Below are 15,448 nucleotides of genomic sequence, written 5' to 3' on the forward strand. Positions count from 1 at the left end.
GCGGAGGAGAGGAGAGGACACACAGCCGATGATTAGAATAGTGGTGTTTAAGAACTAATTACTCAACAACAGCAGCAGAGCAGCCTCAGGACATTCTGAAGGCAATTTCACTGAACACACAGAGGTTCAAACCTGCAACCTTTAAAACCCACCGACCTGACCTCTGTTTACCATACACACACCTGTCCCAATGACATTTGTGAGTTACTCATTATGCACAAAATAACAGGAAAAAGGGCTTTATACAAAAGTCAAACTGATATGAATGGAAATTATCAAAATATCATTATCAGTTTTGATTAGTCCAGCGGCTGATTTATGTGCTGCACTTTCCTGCAGTGGCAGAGTGGGAACAGTGAAAGCTTAGATGTTTGGGTTAAACACGGTCATAGTCACCCCTGCCGACAGATTAGGAAAGATTGTACCAAGGGAGCAAGAGAAATGCCGGGTGGCAGCTCACCATTGGCCCCGTGTAGGCAGGTCCTTTAGCGGTCACTGGTCCGTCCTTAGTTGACAAACCAGCTCAGAATATGATTGAAACATGAGGATTTAATAATAATGGAGATTTAGGAAAGTAAAATGTATTTCATGGAGCAGAGGATTGTGGTTTTTACTTTCTGTTTTTTTAAACCAAAGTCAGATTGTTGATGAAGCAGCTGGTAATACAAACCGGTTATCTTTTCAAACTGGTCTAAAACCAAAGTTACAAATATTACAGAATTTGATGCAAATTTACCTAGATTTGTCTAAAAGCATGTAAAACCTGAATCTGAATGAACTCAGATTGTTCTACTTCTAACTGCATGTAATGGTTAGAGGATGTTGAAAAATGTTGCCATTAGTTTCAAACTTGAAAAAAAATAAGAGTAATGACTTTGAATTAATTCTGAGTATGAACTTTGGCAGTGCTCTGCCTTTCTAAATGAGGAAGTGACAAATTGAAAAGCACTGCTGATTTCAGCGATTTTCATAATCCAGTATGAATGAGTTTGATGAAACTCTGTGGACAGCGACACAGACAGCAGATAATTAAGTGGGAGGCATTCAGTGGCTAATTACACAGCGACAGAAGCAGTAGAACAGCCTGAGGTAGAGCTGCAGGCTTCTCACTGAACACACCAATGTTTCTACCTGCTGATTACTGAGGTAACATGTGTGCATGTCGGTGTTGTGTCTTCTTTAACCATTATGAAGGCAAAATAAAAAATTACAAAAAGAAAACAATACAAAGAAAGAATGAATATGACAACATACTCATGACAGAAACCAATAACATAGGACAAGAGATGAAGGAAGGGGGAATGAAATAAGGAATACAAAAGAATAACAAAGCAAAAAGTGATAGAAGGAAACTATAACTAGAAACTAGAAAATTTAAATCTGTCTAGTACTCACGAAATTCAGATCAAACTGTCAAACTAGTTTTGATTAAATATAAATCGAGATTCTGTTACTGCATTGTCTATTTCTTTCACACATTTTAGTGTACGCTTCAGCTGTAACTTGAGAAAGATTGTGATTTTTCTCCTGCTTGAAAATGGACCAAGCATCGCCCCAACTTGCATGTCATGCAGCGCTACGTCACACTTTTCGTTGCTCTGATTGGTTGTAGGTTTGTCCAGAAATATGATTCCAGAGGTCTGTGCCTGTTGATAACGCCCCTTGGAAATCGAAAATGAACTGAGGGGTTCCAGGCCAATACACATTTGTGAATAGTCTGCCATGCCCATCAAGATATTTGCTATTTTATCATTCTCCTGGTCATTTTAAGTACATTTTGTGAAACAAACCCTGTGTAAAACCTGAAAGACGTCTAATGTCTGTTTCATTTCAGAACTGTGTATTTTCTGCTATGTCTGGGTTAGGAATGGGCCATGATGGTGTAACTCACCTGCACCACTTTCCCCTGTGGACTTTCAGAGAAGACCAGGACCTGGTTGTAGAGAGGATCCAGAGACTTCCTCACTGACTTGGTCTTCTTCTTAGCCACGCAGATCCCGTTCTCAAGGAGGTAAACCTTTATGTAGGCCGCTAAAACACAACAGCAGACACAAAAGTTAAATCTGAACTCAGAATACCCTGCAATACAGCTTTTTAGAGGTTGAGTCTGATGAGATTCAAGAATTTAGAGCTGGTATGTTAGGGGTAAGAATAGAATCTGGCACAGTACATTAGAGCCCAGTAAAGAAGAGTTGAGGGGAGACTCTCAAGGAACTAATACTAACCCGAACCCCAGTTGTAACTTATACTAAATAACATTTTATGAATTCCTTTATTATAAATTCTGTAAACAGTTTGATTATCAAGATTTTCTTGTCACCCAGCTAAAGACTTCCACCAGCTCTGTTCAGAATGTCTTGACAGATAACGAAGTGAGAACGCAGATAAGTGTGGTGCACTGCGGAAAATTCATGCAAGACAAACACCATTTGAAACCATTAGATGATCTGGGTTTCTGCATTCAGAAAATTCCTCAAGAAAACACCAGATTAAGCAAAATGAATACCACACTTTATACATAAACAAGCAAAAAATGGCAGTCAGCACCTAATGCTGAATGCCCAGCGCTCTTTACAGACACAATAATTTTCAGTGACATCTCTCTGACATGATTTGTGAACGCTGTGAACGCTGTGATCAGTTGTCAGCCAGAAAGTGTTAATGTTTTCATTTTCACACTGCAACCATGAAACAGCTTTAAATTAGAAATACAGCTTACTAATAATGAACATCAGTCTTGTAGATATGATTTTATGACCTGGGAAGAAACTTTGTTTTGTGGTAACACAAGCCCAAACTATATTAGAGGCTAGGCTTCTGACTTTGACTGACTGACTCACACACAGACACACACACACACACACACACACACACACACACTCAAAAGCGTTTTGTCCCGTATGTTAGATGACAAGATTAAAGATTAGACCCTGGCACACTGAAATATGGAGAAAGGTTCACCTTTGTCTTTATACTATGTATATAGACTTCCTTTCATCTCTGTCTCTTTCTGTTTTCACTACCACGTTTTTCTTCATTCACACTAAATTGGTCTCTACTCATTTCCCTCTCCTCCGGCTCTTGTTTGTGCGTTTCTCTATTTAATATCCTCCGCTCTTTAATCTATTCTATCTTCATAGCTCATATTCTTTCCCAGATAATGTTTTTGTTTTTCCTTCTTTGCTGACGCTGTTTTGTTCTTATGCAATTAGGATCAATGGCTGGTTTAACATTATGCAACCACACAAGGGAAGTACAATCAGAGTTAATAGTTTGGTGTTACACAATCCCACTTGCTGTAAAATTAAAAAAAGAAAACAACAGCACAGTCATGTTGACATCATGCCAGTCCTGTTTCTATTTTGCATGACCAACTCACATCACTAATACAATAAGTAAATCCATGACGTAAAAGATAAGAGTTAACTGATCTTATTAATTAACTAGCTGATTTTTTCCTTGATCCACTTAGAGCTAGGTTGATTTATTGCTGTGTTTAATATAAATTAAAAGCAGCTGGGCAGCCAACTCATTTTAACAGTTTGAACTTTATATATAAATCAGCTGCACTGACGCGTGAAGCTGAAAATCCTTGGGGTGTACTGTCACTGAATTACTGTTGCAACTGTAAGAGGAAGGCATTTAACACTGAGGACACTGACAGCCTCAGCAATGTTTCTGAGACTGCTAGGGGTTCACTTTAAAAATTCTGAGGAGGAGTTTAAATTCTACAATTACAAATAAATTAGACATGGTGTGTTTTTAAAGCGCATTGTGGTAATGGTAGGTCAATACTCATTTGAATGTTTTAAGCCAAATAAATAATCATTTTGACAAATGTAGGGAAATAAAATGTACAGACACCATATTTTTACACTAGATGTAAAACACTGTACCCTGTGTAGTTTTCTTCTTAACCACTTAACCTTTACATTTAGTATTTCTCATCAAAACGCAAGTGTATCCTTGATATCCCTTCAGACACAGTGCGATTTTAGTTACACTCATGGCTGGGTTCAGTGCATACCTGACTGGGTGATTGAGGAAATCATGGACTGCCACAAGCTACCTATTAAAGCACAACAACTAACCAAGTGAAATGCCTACTTGGTTAGTGATGGCGTTCCTCCCAAGGTCTCAATATATGTGTAAACTTGTAAACTTGTGTAAACTGTTGTACAATTCAGGGAATTCAAACACACATAATATTAGCTTTTCCCTTTATTTTGCCAGACAGAAGGCAAAATGGATGAAAAGCTAATATTATGTATATAATGAGTCATACAACCCACATTTTATACATCCATGTTTAGCTGCTAGCAACAAACTGTTTCTAAAATTCTGGGTACTCCTGCCTGTGACACAGAGTATTCTGTGTATGCGAGTATGTGTCTGTACTGATCTGTTTGGCTTTCACATGCATTGTTGACCACAGAGTTTTCCATCTTATGGCATTAAAGCTGGGAAACCATTTCCTGATTAATTTCCGATTGATTTCAGAGCATTTCTTAAAACACTCTTCAGAAACACTGAACACATGAACACGTCTGATATTGTGTTATTCACTGTACAGATACAACGGAGCAATAGTGGAAGTCAGAGCAGTAAGCTGCATGTTCCACTACAGCATTAGCAGAAGCAAATGTAGATCTTACTTATTTATCCTCCCTCTGCCCTGCCTGTTAATTCCCTAAACACTGAAAACACCATTTCCTCCTCTTCGCTCATGCATCTTTCAAATGTTCAAGGACCATAGCTGTGTTTTTTGAGGATCTATCCCATTAGGTTCAAAATGTCTGCCTCAGGCTGTTCTGTTTGTGTGTAGTTGATGCTATTTGCTGTCTTGTGGTGCATTGATGCGGTGTGGTGGACCTCCATGTTCTGAGACAGAGTCGTTTGATGAACTGCAGCCATTTTAATGCAAAAGATAACAAATTCAAATAGTATGTTTTGACTTTGAACAGCGTGTAGTTTGATTATTTTGGTTGATCAGCAAATAGACTAGAGTGTTACCTGGAGGTCCCTTTGAACCTGGTTTCATGGTGAGTCCTCTGGCCTGGACAACCTCCACCTCCAGACCCCCGTTCCTCTCCATTAGACCAATCTCTATGTCACCTGGATGGTTGAAACACAGATGAACAGGTGCACATGAGTAAAAGGTAAATGTGCCTATCATTTCAGGTTATTATGGCTTTAATATGATGATTAACGTTTGCATGTCAGAAAAGTTTGCATCAAGTAACATCAATAACATAAATATACAGTGATGCATTATAAACCAATAAGGTATTTTAGTGACACTGTAGTTGGTAAGAGATGGTGATACAACGCATATAGATTTGAATGTTGCTGCAGTTTAAGATTACCCCACGTAATGTGAAGACAAATCCAGGTCACACAAAGTAAAGGCCAGAAACAGAGCAAAATTAGGTAAATTAAAGAACATAATCATTGCATTGCAGGCTTTTGTCCATAAAAATGCACAATGGGCCACATGCACAAACCACTTATAACAAACACAATATTAAATAGTATTCTGTTCGCCATACAGTCATCAAAATGTCTTGCAAATTCGAGAGGTTTATGAAAATTGCACGATTCTTTTTGGCATATTTCAGGGCAGCAGTTTATACAGTTCAGTAGTTCATAGGAACAATCTCTACTTCCACCAGTTGCAGGTGTCTGTCCAGTAAAATCATCCTTTGGATCTTACAGCAACATCCCATACTGAAGGCTATAATATTCAGTCGTTTAATATCTCTAAGCTTGTTTTGTTTTTGTCAGCTGATTTCCAACAGCAAGACTTGAAGCTCTGTGGTGTGAAAGTCTTCTTGTTACTCTTTATTAACATTTTTTGTGAATGAAACTTGCCAACAAATGGAGCGGAACACATAGCCTAAGAGGTGGTATTCATCAGGCGGAAATGAACGATAAATCACAAGTTTGTGCAGTTAATACCAGTTTGGTGAATCCAACTTGGAACACTCGTACAGAAAAAAGTGAGAGAGGATAAGAATACGAAAATGTATAAGGTCCATTAAATGCATCCAATGTTCATATGAACAAGATGTCATCAAAATATAGAATAAACAGCACAGATGTCTCTAAAAATGTAAATAGACTTTTAAGTTACAACAAAGATGTAACTCCATCTTTAGGTGTTCTGAACTGAACCCTTTACCATACATGTGATATTCATCAATATATTAAACACAGATGAAGTCCTGTAAATAGTTTTTAGTAAAGTGTAGTTGACTTTTGGGATAGGCAGAAAAAGGACAAATGCAGTAACTGCTGACGAGACAAGTCATAAATGTCAGAGTATTGTCTAGAGAGCACAGAGCTCTTCAATGTCTATCTATCTGGTGTTACAATAAAAAGAAACAAATAAAAACAGTATATCTTAGTTAGCATTTCTCTGTGACTGATAAACCCAGTGCACAAGCGCCAAACGGCACTTCTTTCTGTACCCTAGAGATCAAAATCTGTCTTTAGTGTATTTTGTGATCTGGGAAATGAAACGTTTTCTTCACCCCTCTCACTGGAATTCATACTGGATAACAGTGTCAGCTAAATGTCCCCAAAATGACAAATACATTCTTTTGAAAGTGACAGAGCGCAGACGAGGGCCAAGTTATTCTGGGATTATATAATGTTGGACTGGACAGCAGGTTTGGAATGGAGTTGGTCCAGTCAGTGTCACTGTTCTCGGGCCAAGGACACTGTCTGGCTGCCAACGAGGAAACTGACCCACTTACAGTAGATCACTGCTGTGGAGGACAGGCTGCATACAATATATCCAGTATATACAGCCTGGAAATGAATAAGTGCAGGGGACGATGAGAAAAACTCTGCAGTAGGACACAGCTCTGATTTATGAGGCACTTTTTGTCAATTTGAAATAAATTCAACATTCATATGGTTCAGTTTTGTGAGGAAATTTTGTCTTTACAATTTTCAGATTCATGTTTTCCATGGGATTTCATGTTGTCTGTTTCAGGGTAATTTTACAAAACACAGGTGAGTTGTGATCCCCAAATCTTCTTCCCTTAGTCATCTCTGTTAACATAAATGATGGACTGACTGGAAAAAGCTTTGCAAGATGGTTGTGGGAAAATACAAATGTATGTTCTCTCTCACCCATGGATGTTGTCGCCAGTGTCTGTCGTCCAACAAACTGGGCGGGTCCCATACCATCTAGGAAGTCGCTGAACTGTGCATCCGATGCCAGACACATGCCACTGTAGTTCAGACTGCAGAGAGAGTGAAAGAGGCAGACAAAGAGGCAGATGGTTAACCAGGCACTTCTTATTGTACTTGCATTAAGCAGAGAAAGAGCCAGAGACTGGAAGATAAAGACAGAGCTGAGACAGAAACAGTCTGAAGGAATAAGGAGAAAGAAGGACAATAAGACATGAGTAAAGATCTGATCACTCCTGTTTCAACTTTGTTAAACTCCCAATATTCAAATTGGTTTCCTGAAACTAAACTCAGGCTGTTGGTTGTAGAGTTTGACCCCCTGTGTCCTGTGTTTGTGCGTGTATGCAAAGGAATCAGCTCAGAGTGCTTTTGTGGCAGAGTGCCAAATATACTGCAACTTTGTGTGTGTGTGTGTGTGTGTGTGTGTGTGTTTGTTGTGTGTGGGCGCATGTGTGTTTCATGAAAGGACAAATCCACCCTAACATGTTCTGATGCTAATGTATATCATCAATCTGTGTGTGTCTGAACCAGGGCGGTGAACCAGTGTTTACTGTCAATGTGTGTTTAAACTCAAGCTACGTTCCCTTTTCTGTGTTGATAGGTGACAACATGTATATTGTCATGTGTGACCAGCTTTCTGCTTAAATGTCCTTCATCCATGGTCCCCCCACGCAGATGTTTCCACTTGCTTTCGCTAGGGAGTTTTATTAGACCTGTTAGGGTAGTACCACAGCAAATTCTTCCCATCTGTAACATGATCAGAAGTCTAATCAGCCAGAGTAACTGAAACACCTGTGTACTGTAGGTATGTATGTAGTAAATATAACAATAATATGTTAAATTGCTCCATTCGAAAGAGCCTGCATAGGGATTTTTGCTTGAGTAAAAGTATAAAAGAATTAGTGGTCAAATTTACATATATATGAACAAAATTAATGTAATAAGTATTTGAATTTTTTCAATTAGAGACAAGTAAAAAGTAGGCTATAAGGTAATACATATGGCATATTTATAATATGACACAGCTAACACCCTGGACCAGTACTATTGAAAGCTCATTATTTCACTATGGTGAGTTTGTTTATTATTCATTATGGCAGCCTTCTTCTTCTGTCCTCATCTTTCCTCCATTTTCTACTTCTACATCTCTTTAACCTTCATATTTCTCCTCCGTGTCTCTACTTTCCATATTTCATTCTAGTTTACAGTTGCATGCTCTTTATTCATCCCTGCACTGATTAGAGCACTTTAACTGTCTATTTAACAGGTGTATTATTTTTTAACCAAGAAGTCCAGTCAAGGACTGCAAATTAAATTACCCAACGGCTTTGTCTTGGGTAATTTAGGAAAAATGTGTTAAAATATTTACTAGATTGTTCCAGCAAAGTCACACAAAGGCACACAGCTTGACATTTAGAGTGAGAGTGAGTAGCCAAACACCACAGTCATTACAAAATAATTTACAAGACAGTCTCTCTCCAAGATGATTAACACACAAAATCACTTAGTGTAGATTAGATTCATTTATTTATTTATTTATTTTTGCAGACCTTAGCATTGATTTATTTTCGGTTATTTAGAACATTATATATTTATGTATATTCCTTATTTCTGATTTACATTTTAATGTTTGAGCTATTGTATGCTTTTATGTTTGTGTGTTTCTGAGAATTTACATATTTATATACTGGTGTGTGTGTGTGTGTGTGTGTGTGTGTGTGTGTGTGTGTGTGTGTGTGTGTGTGTGTGTGTGTGTGTGTGTGTGTGCTAAGAGTGTTGACATGCAATAGGTCAAGCAACATTAGCCGAATGGGTATTACTGGGTGATAAAATCCTGAGCTTTAGATTATAATATTGGTGTATGTCAGGCACATCTGGGGATTACACTACTGTTTCACAGAAATATGATGCTCAATGTAAACTGCATGCTGCAGTCAGATCAAAGTTAAATAATTCAGTATTATTATTATTATGTCTTGATTCACTGCAGCTCAGAATGGTAAGACTGTTCATCATCATTTATGTTTTGCAAATGGATGTTAAGTCAAAACCAAACAAAGAATAATGCATCACTCAGGTGGTCCTCGACAACCAATGAAAACCACACGTCTACTTTTTTGTGAGTGGCCTAGATTATATTTAGTGGCTTAGTTTTTTTTCTTCTTTCAGTTCAGTATTCTATTCTTGTATGGCAAAAATGTTCCCACCATGATATTGGAATCCAGGGTTAAAATGTTATGAAGCACACATGCCCTGTATCATGCTTCAAATCAGGGTTGACTTTTTCAAAACGATAATCCATAAAATACAGTATGTCAGTGATCGTTTAGCAGGTACATCACACAGCTTTGTGTTTGGCAGTCGTTGTGCAGTGAATGTGTGCATTATGTCTCTTTTTAAACATATTTGCCATTGAAAATTTTTAGTATGTAAATTTTAGGAGACAGCGTTGCAAATCTGCCACCATTATCATTGTAAACTCTATAGATCAGAGCATCACACCGCAGACGTAGTGCTACTTAAAGGTCAAGATTTGTTTTTTTGAAAAGGCGGTATACATTTATCTTGAACAACTTAAACCCAATCAAATGTCAACAGTGTCTTTACTGACAATGTTGTATCATGTGATGCATGAACTAATCAGAGAAGACAATGTGTAATCATCACCATCAGCACCTACACACACAGACAAACACACACACATTTGCCAGGTCCTGATTTGCCCTAACCATAAATCAATAAGCTCATAAGTGTGATTGGATGGTGTTAGCTAACAAAGTGCTTATTCATGGTTGTCCATACGCAGGCACAGAGCTATTCAATCAGCAGACTGAGCCAAACAGCTGATGGAAACACAGGCAGGAAGACAAGCAGCAGTTTGCTGCTGCTGATTTAAATAATATTGTGTTGAAGCTCAGTTCAGTGATTCAACTGTAGTTTCCCTATGTGTAGTGCTACTTGTAGCTTTGAGCATAAATATATTTACATTTTAACAACTTAGCCTCCTCTGTCTAAGATAATCAAGAGATAATAACATAATTATGTAACAATAATGTTACTCAGACATTTTCTAACTTTTAAAATTTAGCTAAGAAGAGCATCTTTGATTAAGGCCACAGTTGTGATGCTTCTCTTCTAACTAACCTTTCCCAAAGTTTTCATCCATCCCTCTATCCATAATTTATACCTGTTTATCTTGTGCAGGGTCAAAGGTTAAGCTTGTAGAGAAATACTAATGTTAAAGTTTAAGGTTTTGGCAGAATTTTATTGGGCAGGGAAATTTACCTTCTCAAGGAGCAATTCAGTGTCGATCTTCTTGCTTTGGGTCTCCACCTTGAAATTATTTTATGGATGCATCTCACGTCTTGTGCACTGACCATATAATTGTATTTTAAGGGATCATGGTCAGTTTGTGAGATTCTTGGGATGCCAGCATTTAAGAAAAGTAAAACAAAACAACTTGTGTTAAATGCACTTCTATTCCATCTCTTTTTTTTTTTCACAAAAAGACACGATTTCAAATGTGCTCCTTTACAACTGGTTTAGGCAATAAAAATTTACTTTCAATACTTAAATAAGACCATGATCTTTCCCTAACCTTAACCTAAGTGCTGTGTGTACTTCAGGCGGTTTCTTTCAAAGGATATGTGCAGTTCAGTGCAAATTCAAAGTATATACACATAATTTCTAAGAGATAGGGTTGCAATTGAAACAGTGACTACACTAAATATGTTGGTTGTATGTATGGTTTGTGTTTTTAGCTTGGCCTACTTGGATGAGGAGGAAGAGGAGTAAGCACCGTAGAGTTTTGAATAAGAACACAGATTATGTTTCCCTCTCTCTCTCTTTCTGTCTAAAACTTCGTCATTATTCCCCTTTTTGTCTTTTTCCATGTACATTGATATTCTGAACCTCAATCTGATTAAGGCCTCTGTGTGGATCTGACATTTACACACAACAATCAATAATGTCTTTTCTTTTTCCATTTTTCATACAGCTGTGGTCCTGGTGTACTGTATGCTGCTTGAATAAACCGACATTAAACCATATGTAGAGTTTACATTACAGAATAAACCAGATAGCATCATCATATTTCAGTAAACATATTCTTTTCTTATATGGGATACAAGCTAAACATTTCCATGTAGCATAAACAGATTAACTACATATTCTAAATATAAATTGAATATTAATATGCATGCAAACACACTCAGTGATGCAATCATCCTCTCTCTGAGTCTCTACCTCTCCTTGTTTTCGCCACTTGTCGATTTGTCTCTCCTCCCAGCTCCCACCAGTCTGTCTGTCTGTCTGTCTGCCTCTTGTTATGTAACTGCAGGAATTCAAGCTGGTAGCCAGGTTGGCACTGATCACCATGTGTCTGTGTGTGTGTGTGAGTGTGTATTCAGTAGTACTACACTAGTATTGGTGATGTCATAGGTGCTTTGGCTTTGCACTCTCTCTGTGTGCTGTCACCCCTGCGGACTGTTTCTGTGGATGACAGAAACACCCTAGCTGGGGACAGTTAAGGACAATAATAAAATGGAAACAAAAAAACCTTGAAGGAACTTCTCCGAGTGCAAAACCTCCACAAATGCTAATGGGAATTTGTTCTTAAATTGTTGAGATACGCTTCAGACACAGACAGAAAAGATAATTAACAGGAGCATACCTCAGCCAAAATATGTGCAGATTATTTGTTTCATTGAAGTTCATGCAATAAAAGCAAAAAAAATACGCTCAGAAATGCTCTGTAGGACGTTGATAAGAACCTTTAACAAATCCTGGTTTCAGAATCACACCAAAATCAAATTTATTCCTTTGCCCATGTTAGTAAAATTGGTTCACAGTTTTTGAAATGTCCTGCTAACTATGAGACAAACAAAGAACTGCACTGTGTGCCCCAGTAGCCAAATGTTTAGGGCACATACTAGGGAACCACAGTTGGATTCAGGCTGGTCCCACCCCACCCTGCAAAATAAAAAATTGGAAAAAAAAACTAAACGCATGTCAGTGTGTCCACCCAAAATGAATGTTCAAGATTGTATCCTGTTCAACGTGATTCCATGAAACAGTGTCAGAATTTATTGGATCCAGCTAAACTGACTACATTGTTTTATAGTTAGTCTCAGTATTGTGTTTGTGTTGATGAACTGGAGCAGGATGAGTTACTCACTTGCCCTCGGAGCCGTAGCTGTTCATGCTGTCCTCTATAGACTCGTGGCTGGCCTGGCGGACAGTCCGACTGGGCATCTCTACAGCCAGACCCGTCTCTGTGCTCCTCTGGATGCCTCCCTTCAACTTCCTGCCCTCTGTATCCACTGCAGGGAAACAGGCAAACATACACAAGTAAATACAGCTGCAAAAGTTTTATCTACCAAAATTATTTTGAAAGAAAACTGTTTAAGGGAATGTTACTGTAGCCAGCTGACTGAGTTGATTGTTTGGGTTTATGGTAACTAGGGGTTGGAGAAGATTCTGACTCGATTAACAAATATCAAAAAATCGATTATTTAAATGTAATGTTGACAGAACGCAAAAGGCGGAACTCGCGGAAGTGCAGCCGCAGGATTGTCTGTGGCGCGCAAATATCAGAGAGACCAGTAGGCCTATGTGTTTGGCACACACCGCTGCAGAATGAATAATAACTACTCTACTTAAATGTCACACAATCATTAATAGGCAATCAGTGCGCTATTTAGTGATTTTAACTGTACACTGTGCGAGCATGGTGACATTCTGTATCCTGTGTGTGAGGCCGAGCAAATGAGAGAGAGCAGCGGCAGAACATGATGGTGAAAGTTAGCGGAGAAAAATACTTGCAGTAAGTTTGTGTCTGGCAGTAAATGTGCAGTGTAGGTGAAAGTGTGTCCGTTAACGAAAGTCTGTAGTTTCCCCAACAGCTGGAAAAGTGAAGGCGGTTAGCGCTAGCTAATGTCTCCCCTGTACAGCAAGTTTTTTGGCTGTTTAGGCCTACTACAGGTTCAGTTTAAATTGATATCCACTGAGAAGTTCCAGCACATTAAAATAATTTGCTTCCTGCTATCTCAGGACACGAAAAAGGGGACTCTACAGGTAAGGACAGTTTAGACCGTGATGAAAGAAAGACATCATAGCTGCTGATTCTGCAGATCTGTTGTTCTATAAAAAAAAAAGATTAATTCATTTAAAAATGATTGAAATAAACAGTGAAATTAGTAAATTTATGCTCTATGTATGTACAAACCTTCTTTCCCTTTTTTTTTATGAATCCCCATATTTCTGTGCCAAAACTGTTCAAGTGTAACTATTTATGTTTTTGTCCTGCTGTGACCTCATCTGTGTCAGAAGAAGGACGACCACCATGATGAGAAATCACTTTAACAAGGCCAAGGACAAAGTAGTCAATTCCTCCTCAGAGCAGAGACATACATCTTGTTGCAAAATAGACCACAAAATCAATGTACAGCGCACTTTATGGGACCTATCTGTGGCTGCAAGGTGTCCTGTGTGCGGGTGTGTGTGTGTGTGTGTGTTGACGGAGGTTGAGTTTATAATTAAGTGCTCTAAAGCAGGGGGTCTTTGACCTTGTTTTTAGGACAGGACTAGAAAGTTGTTTTCCTTTAATAGTAAGGACACACACAGATGTACACACACACACACACACACACACACACACCCCTGAAACTGAACTGAGACCATGTGACACTATTTTTGTAAAATGTTAAAGCAATCCTTTTTAGAAGGGAAGCTAGTATGTTTTAATTCAAAGTTTTCTGACTGAATAAATGCATAAAATCCTCAAATGAGTGGATTAAGGGTAAAATCAATCAAGTAAAATAAAATTTTGCCCCAAACTAAAACGATGTTGCACTCCCTCTTTCTCTACAGACAGTTATAATCACCTTAATGGAAAGAAACATGCTTTGAAAAGCCTGGCAAACACACACACACACACACACACATGCACACACAAGCACAGTTCCATGAAGTTAGTTCTGCAGTTATTAAAGAACGCCCTAGAACGGTGCTATTTCTATCGTTCATGTGGGACGGGTCGTTGGCAGATTTGGGTTAGTGCTTCTGCTTCCTGACTGGTTCCATATGATCAGTTATCTCCTGTGTTAGTCCATTAGCAGGCACAGCAGCACTGTCATACATCAACACTACTGACAGTACAAAGGTCAAGATAAATATAATCAGTGATGGAAATCATTTTCTGTTGGAACTACAAATTTATTTCTATTACAGGGGGAAATGGACTCTTATAAGATATCTTCAGTGTGATGCTCAGTGCTCTCTAGTGGTTTGGGATAAATTTGATTTGGTGTCCCTCAGCCTGTCTCTTCTACATCTCTGCTTGTAGTTTCCTGTATTTACTTATTTACTAAACTGGCTTTGGTTCCAGAGAACAGTTACGGATTTGCCGCTTTCAATCAAACGTGGAAATACAGAAATCTAAACCTAGTTGACGTAAGTGGCAGAAAATACAGCAAGGGGGAAGGACTTGCAACAGAGATCTGTTGGCGTAATTAAACCAGGAATTTGTGATTTCATGTCGTGCACCTTAGACTTCTGGAGCACAAGAACCCCCCCGCCACATCCCTTATTGCCCTTAATCCCAATGTATCTGACAGCCTTTCAGTTGTGTCTATAGTTACTGTGGGTTTATAGAAATTGGTGAGAGCCTCTTCTCTGTTGGATTTGTTCCTGGTTTGATTGTTGAACATTGGTGCACAATAGGGGCTCATGAAAGAACCCTTTTGATTTTGAGGGGTTGTCACCTCTGGAAGGTTCTCTTCCTTTGAACTCCACTGCAGCTGCAGGAAATATTTGAACATCTAAAACAAGGTTGCTCATAGTCTCAAGTTTGCAACAAAGCAGGGACGTGCACAGGAATTTTGAAGGGCAGTTGCTCTGACCTGAAAAAAGGCACCCCCCCCCCCACCCCCCCCCAAAAAAAAACAAACAAAAAAACATGGGCTATATGAAGGACTGAGAAAAAAACATTTTTTTATTAAAAAATATACAAAAAGTAAAAACACTTAAATACAAGAACTCAATAACCTAAACTACTATTAATAACAAAACAGAAAAACATGACTCGAGTCATGAAAAAAGAGTTCCTTATATTATTGTTTATTGTTTTTTTTAATCATTATTATTTTTTATTTTTTTTATTTTTTTTTTTTTATTTGAAAATAAATAATCTAGATTGAATTGACAGATGGGGAAAACTCGCTTCTAATAAAATATTAAATAAAAAAAC

At 38.3% G+C, this 15,448-nt stretch overlaps 1 protein-coding gene across 4 annotated transcripts in view; it reads right to left on the reverse strand.

The window, feature by feature from the left end:
• Nucleotides 1-15,448, reverse strand: part of rims4 (regulating synaptic membrane exocytosis 4) — a 52,991-nt gene that overhangs the window by 12,213 nt on the left and 25,330 nt on the right. For all 4 annotated transcript variants that reach the window (XR_006821601.1, XM_046029071.1, XM_046029070.1 and 1 more), the window contains 4 exons: nucleotides 12,377-12,521; nucleotides 7,141-7,253; nucleotides 5,014-5,115; nucleotides 1,892-2,031 (listed from right to left, as the gene is read on the reverse strand). Coding sequence is in view for 3 of the 4 variants with exons in the window: in XM_046029071.1 (XP_045885027.1) it covers nucleotides 1,892-2,031; nucleotides 5,014-5,115; nucleotides 7,141-7,253; nucleotides 12,377-12,521 (500 nt within the window). In the remaining variant the exon portion in view is untranslated. The remainder of the gene's footprint in view (nucleotides 1-1,891; nucleotides 2,032-5,013; nucleotides 5,116-7,140; nucleotides 7,254-12,376; nucleotides 12,522-15,448) is intronic.

The sequence above is a fragment of the Micropterus dolomieu genome, linkage group LG18, assembly GCF_021292245.1.
Source record: "Micropterus dolomieu isolate WLL.071019.BEF.003 ecotype Adirondacks linkage group LG18, ASM2129224v1, whole genome shotgun sequence".
NCBI lineage: Eukaryota > Metazoa > Chordata > Actinopteri > Centrarchiformes > Centrarchidae > Micropterus > Micropterus dolomieu.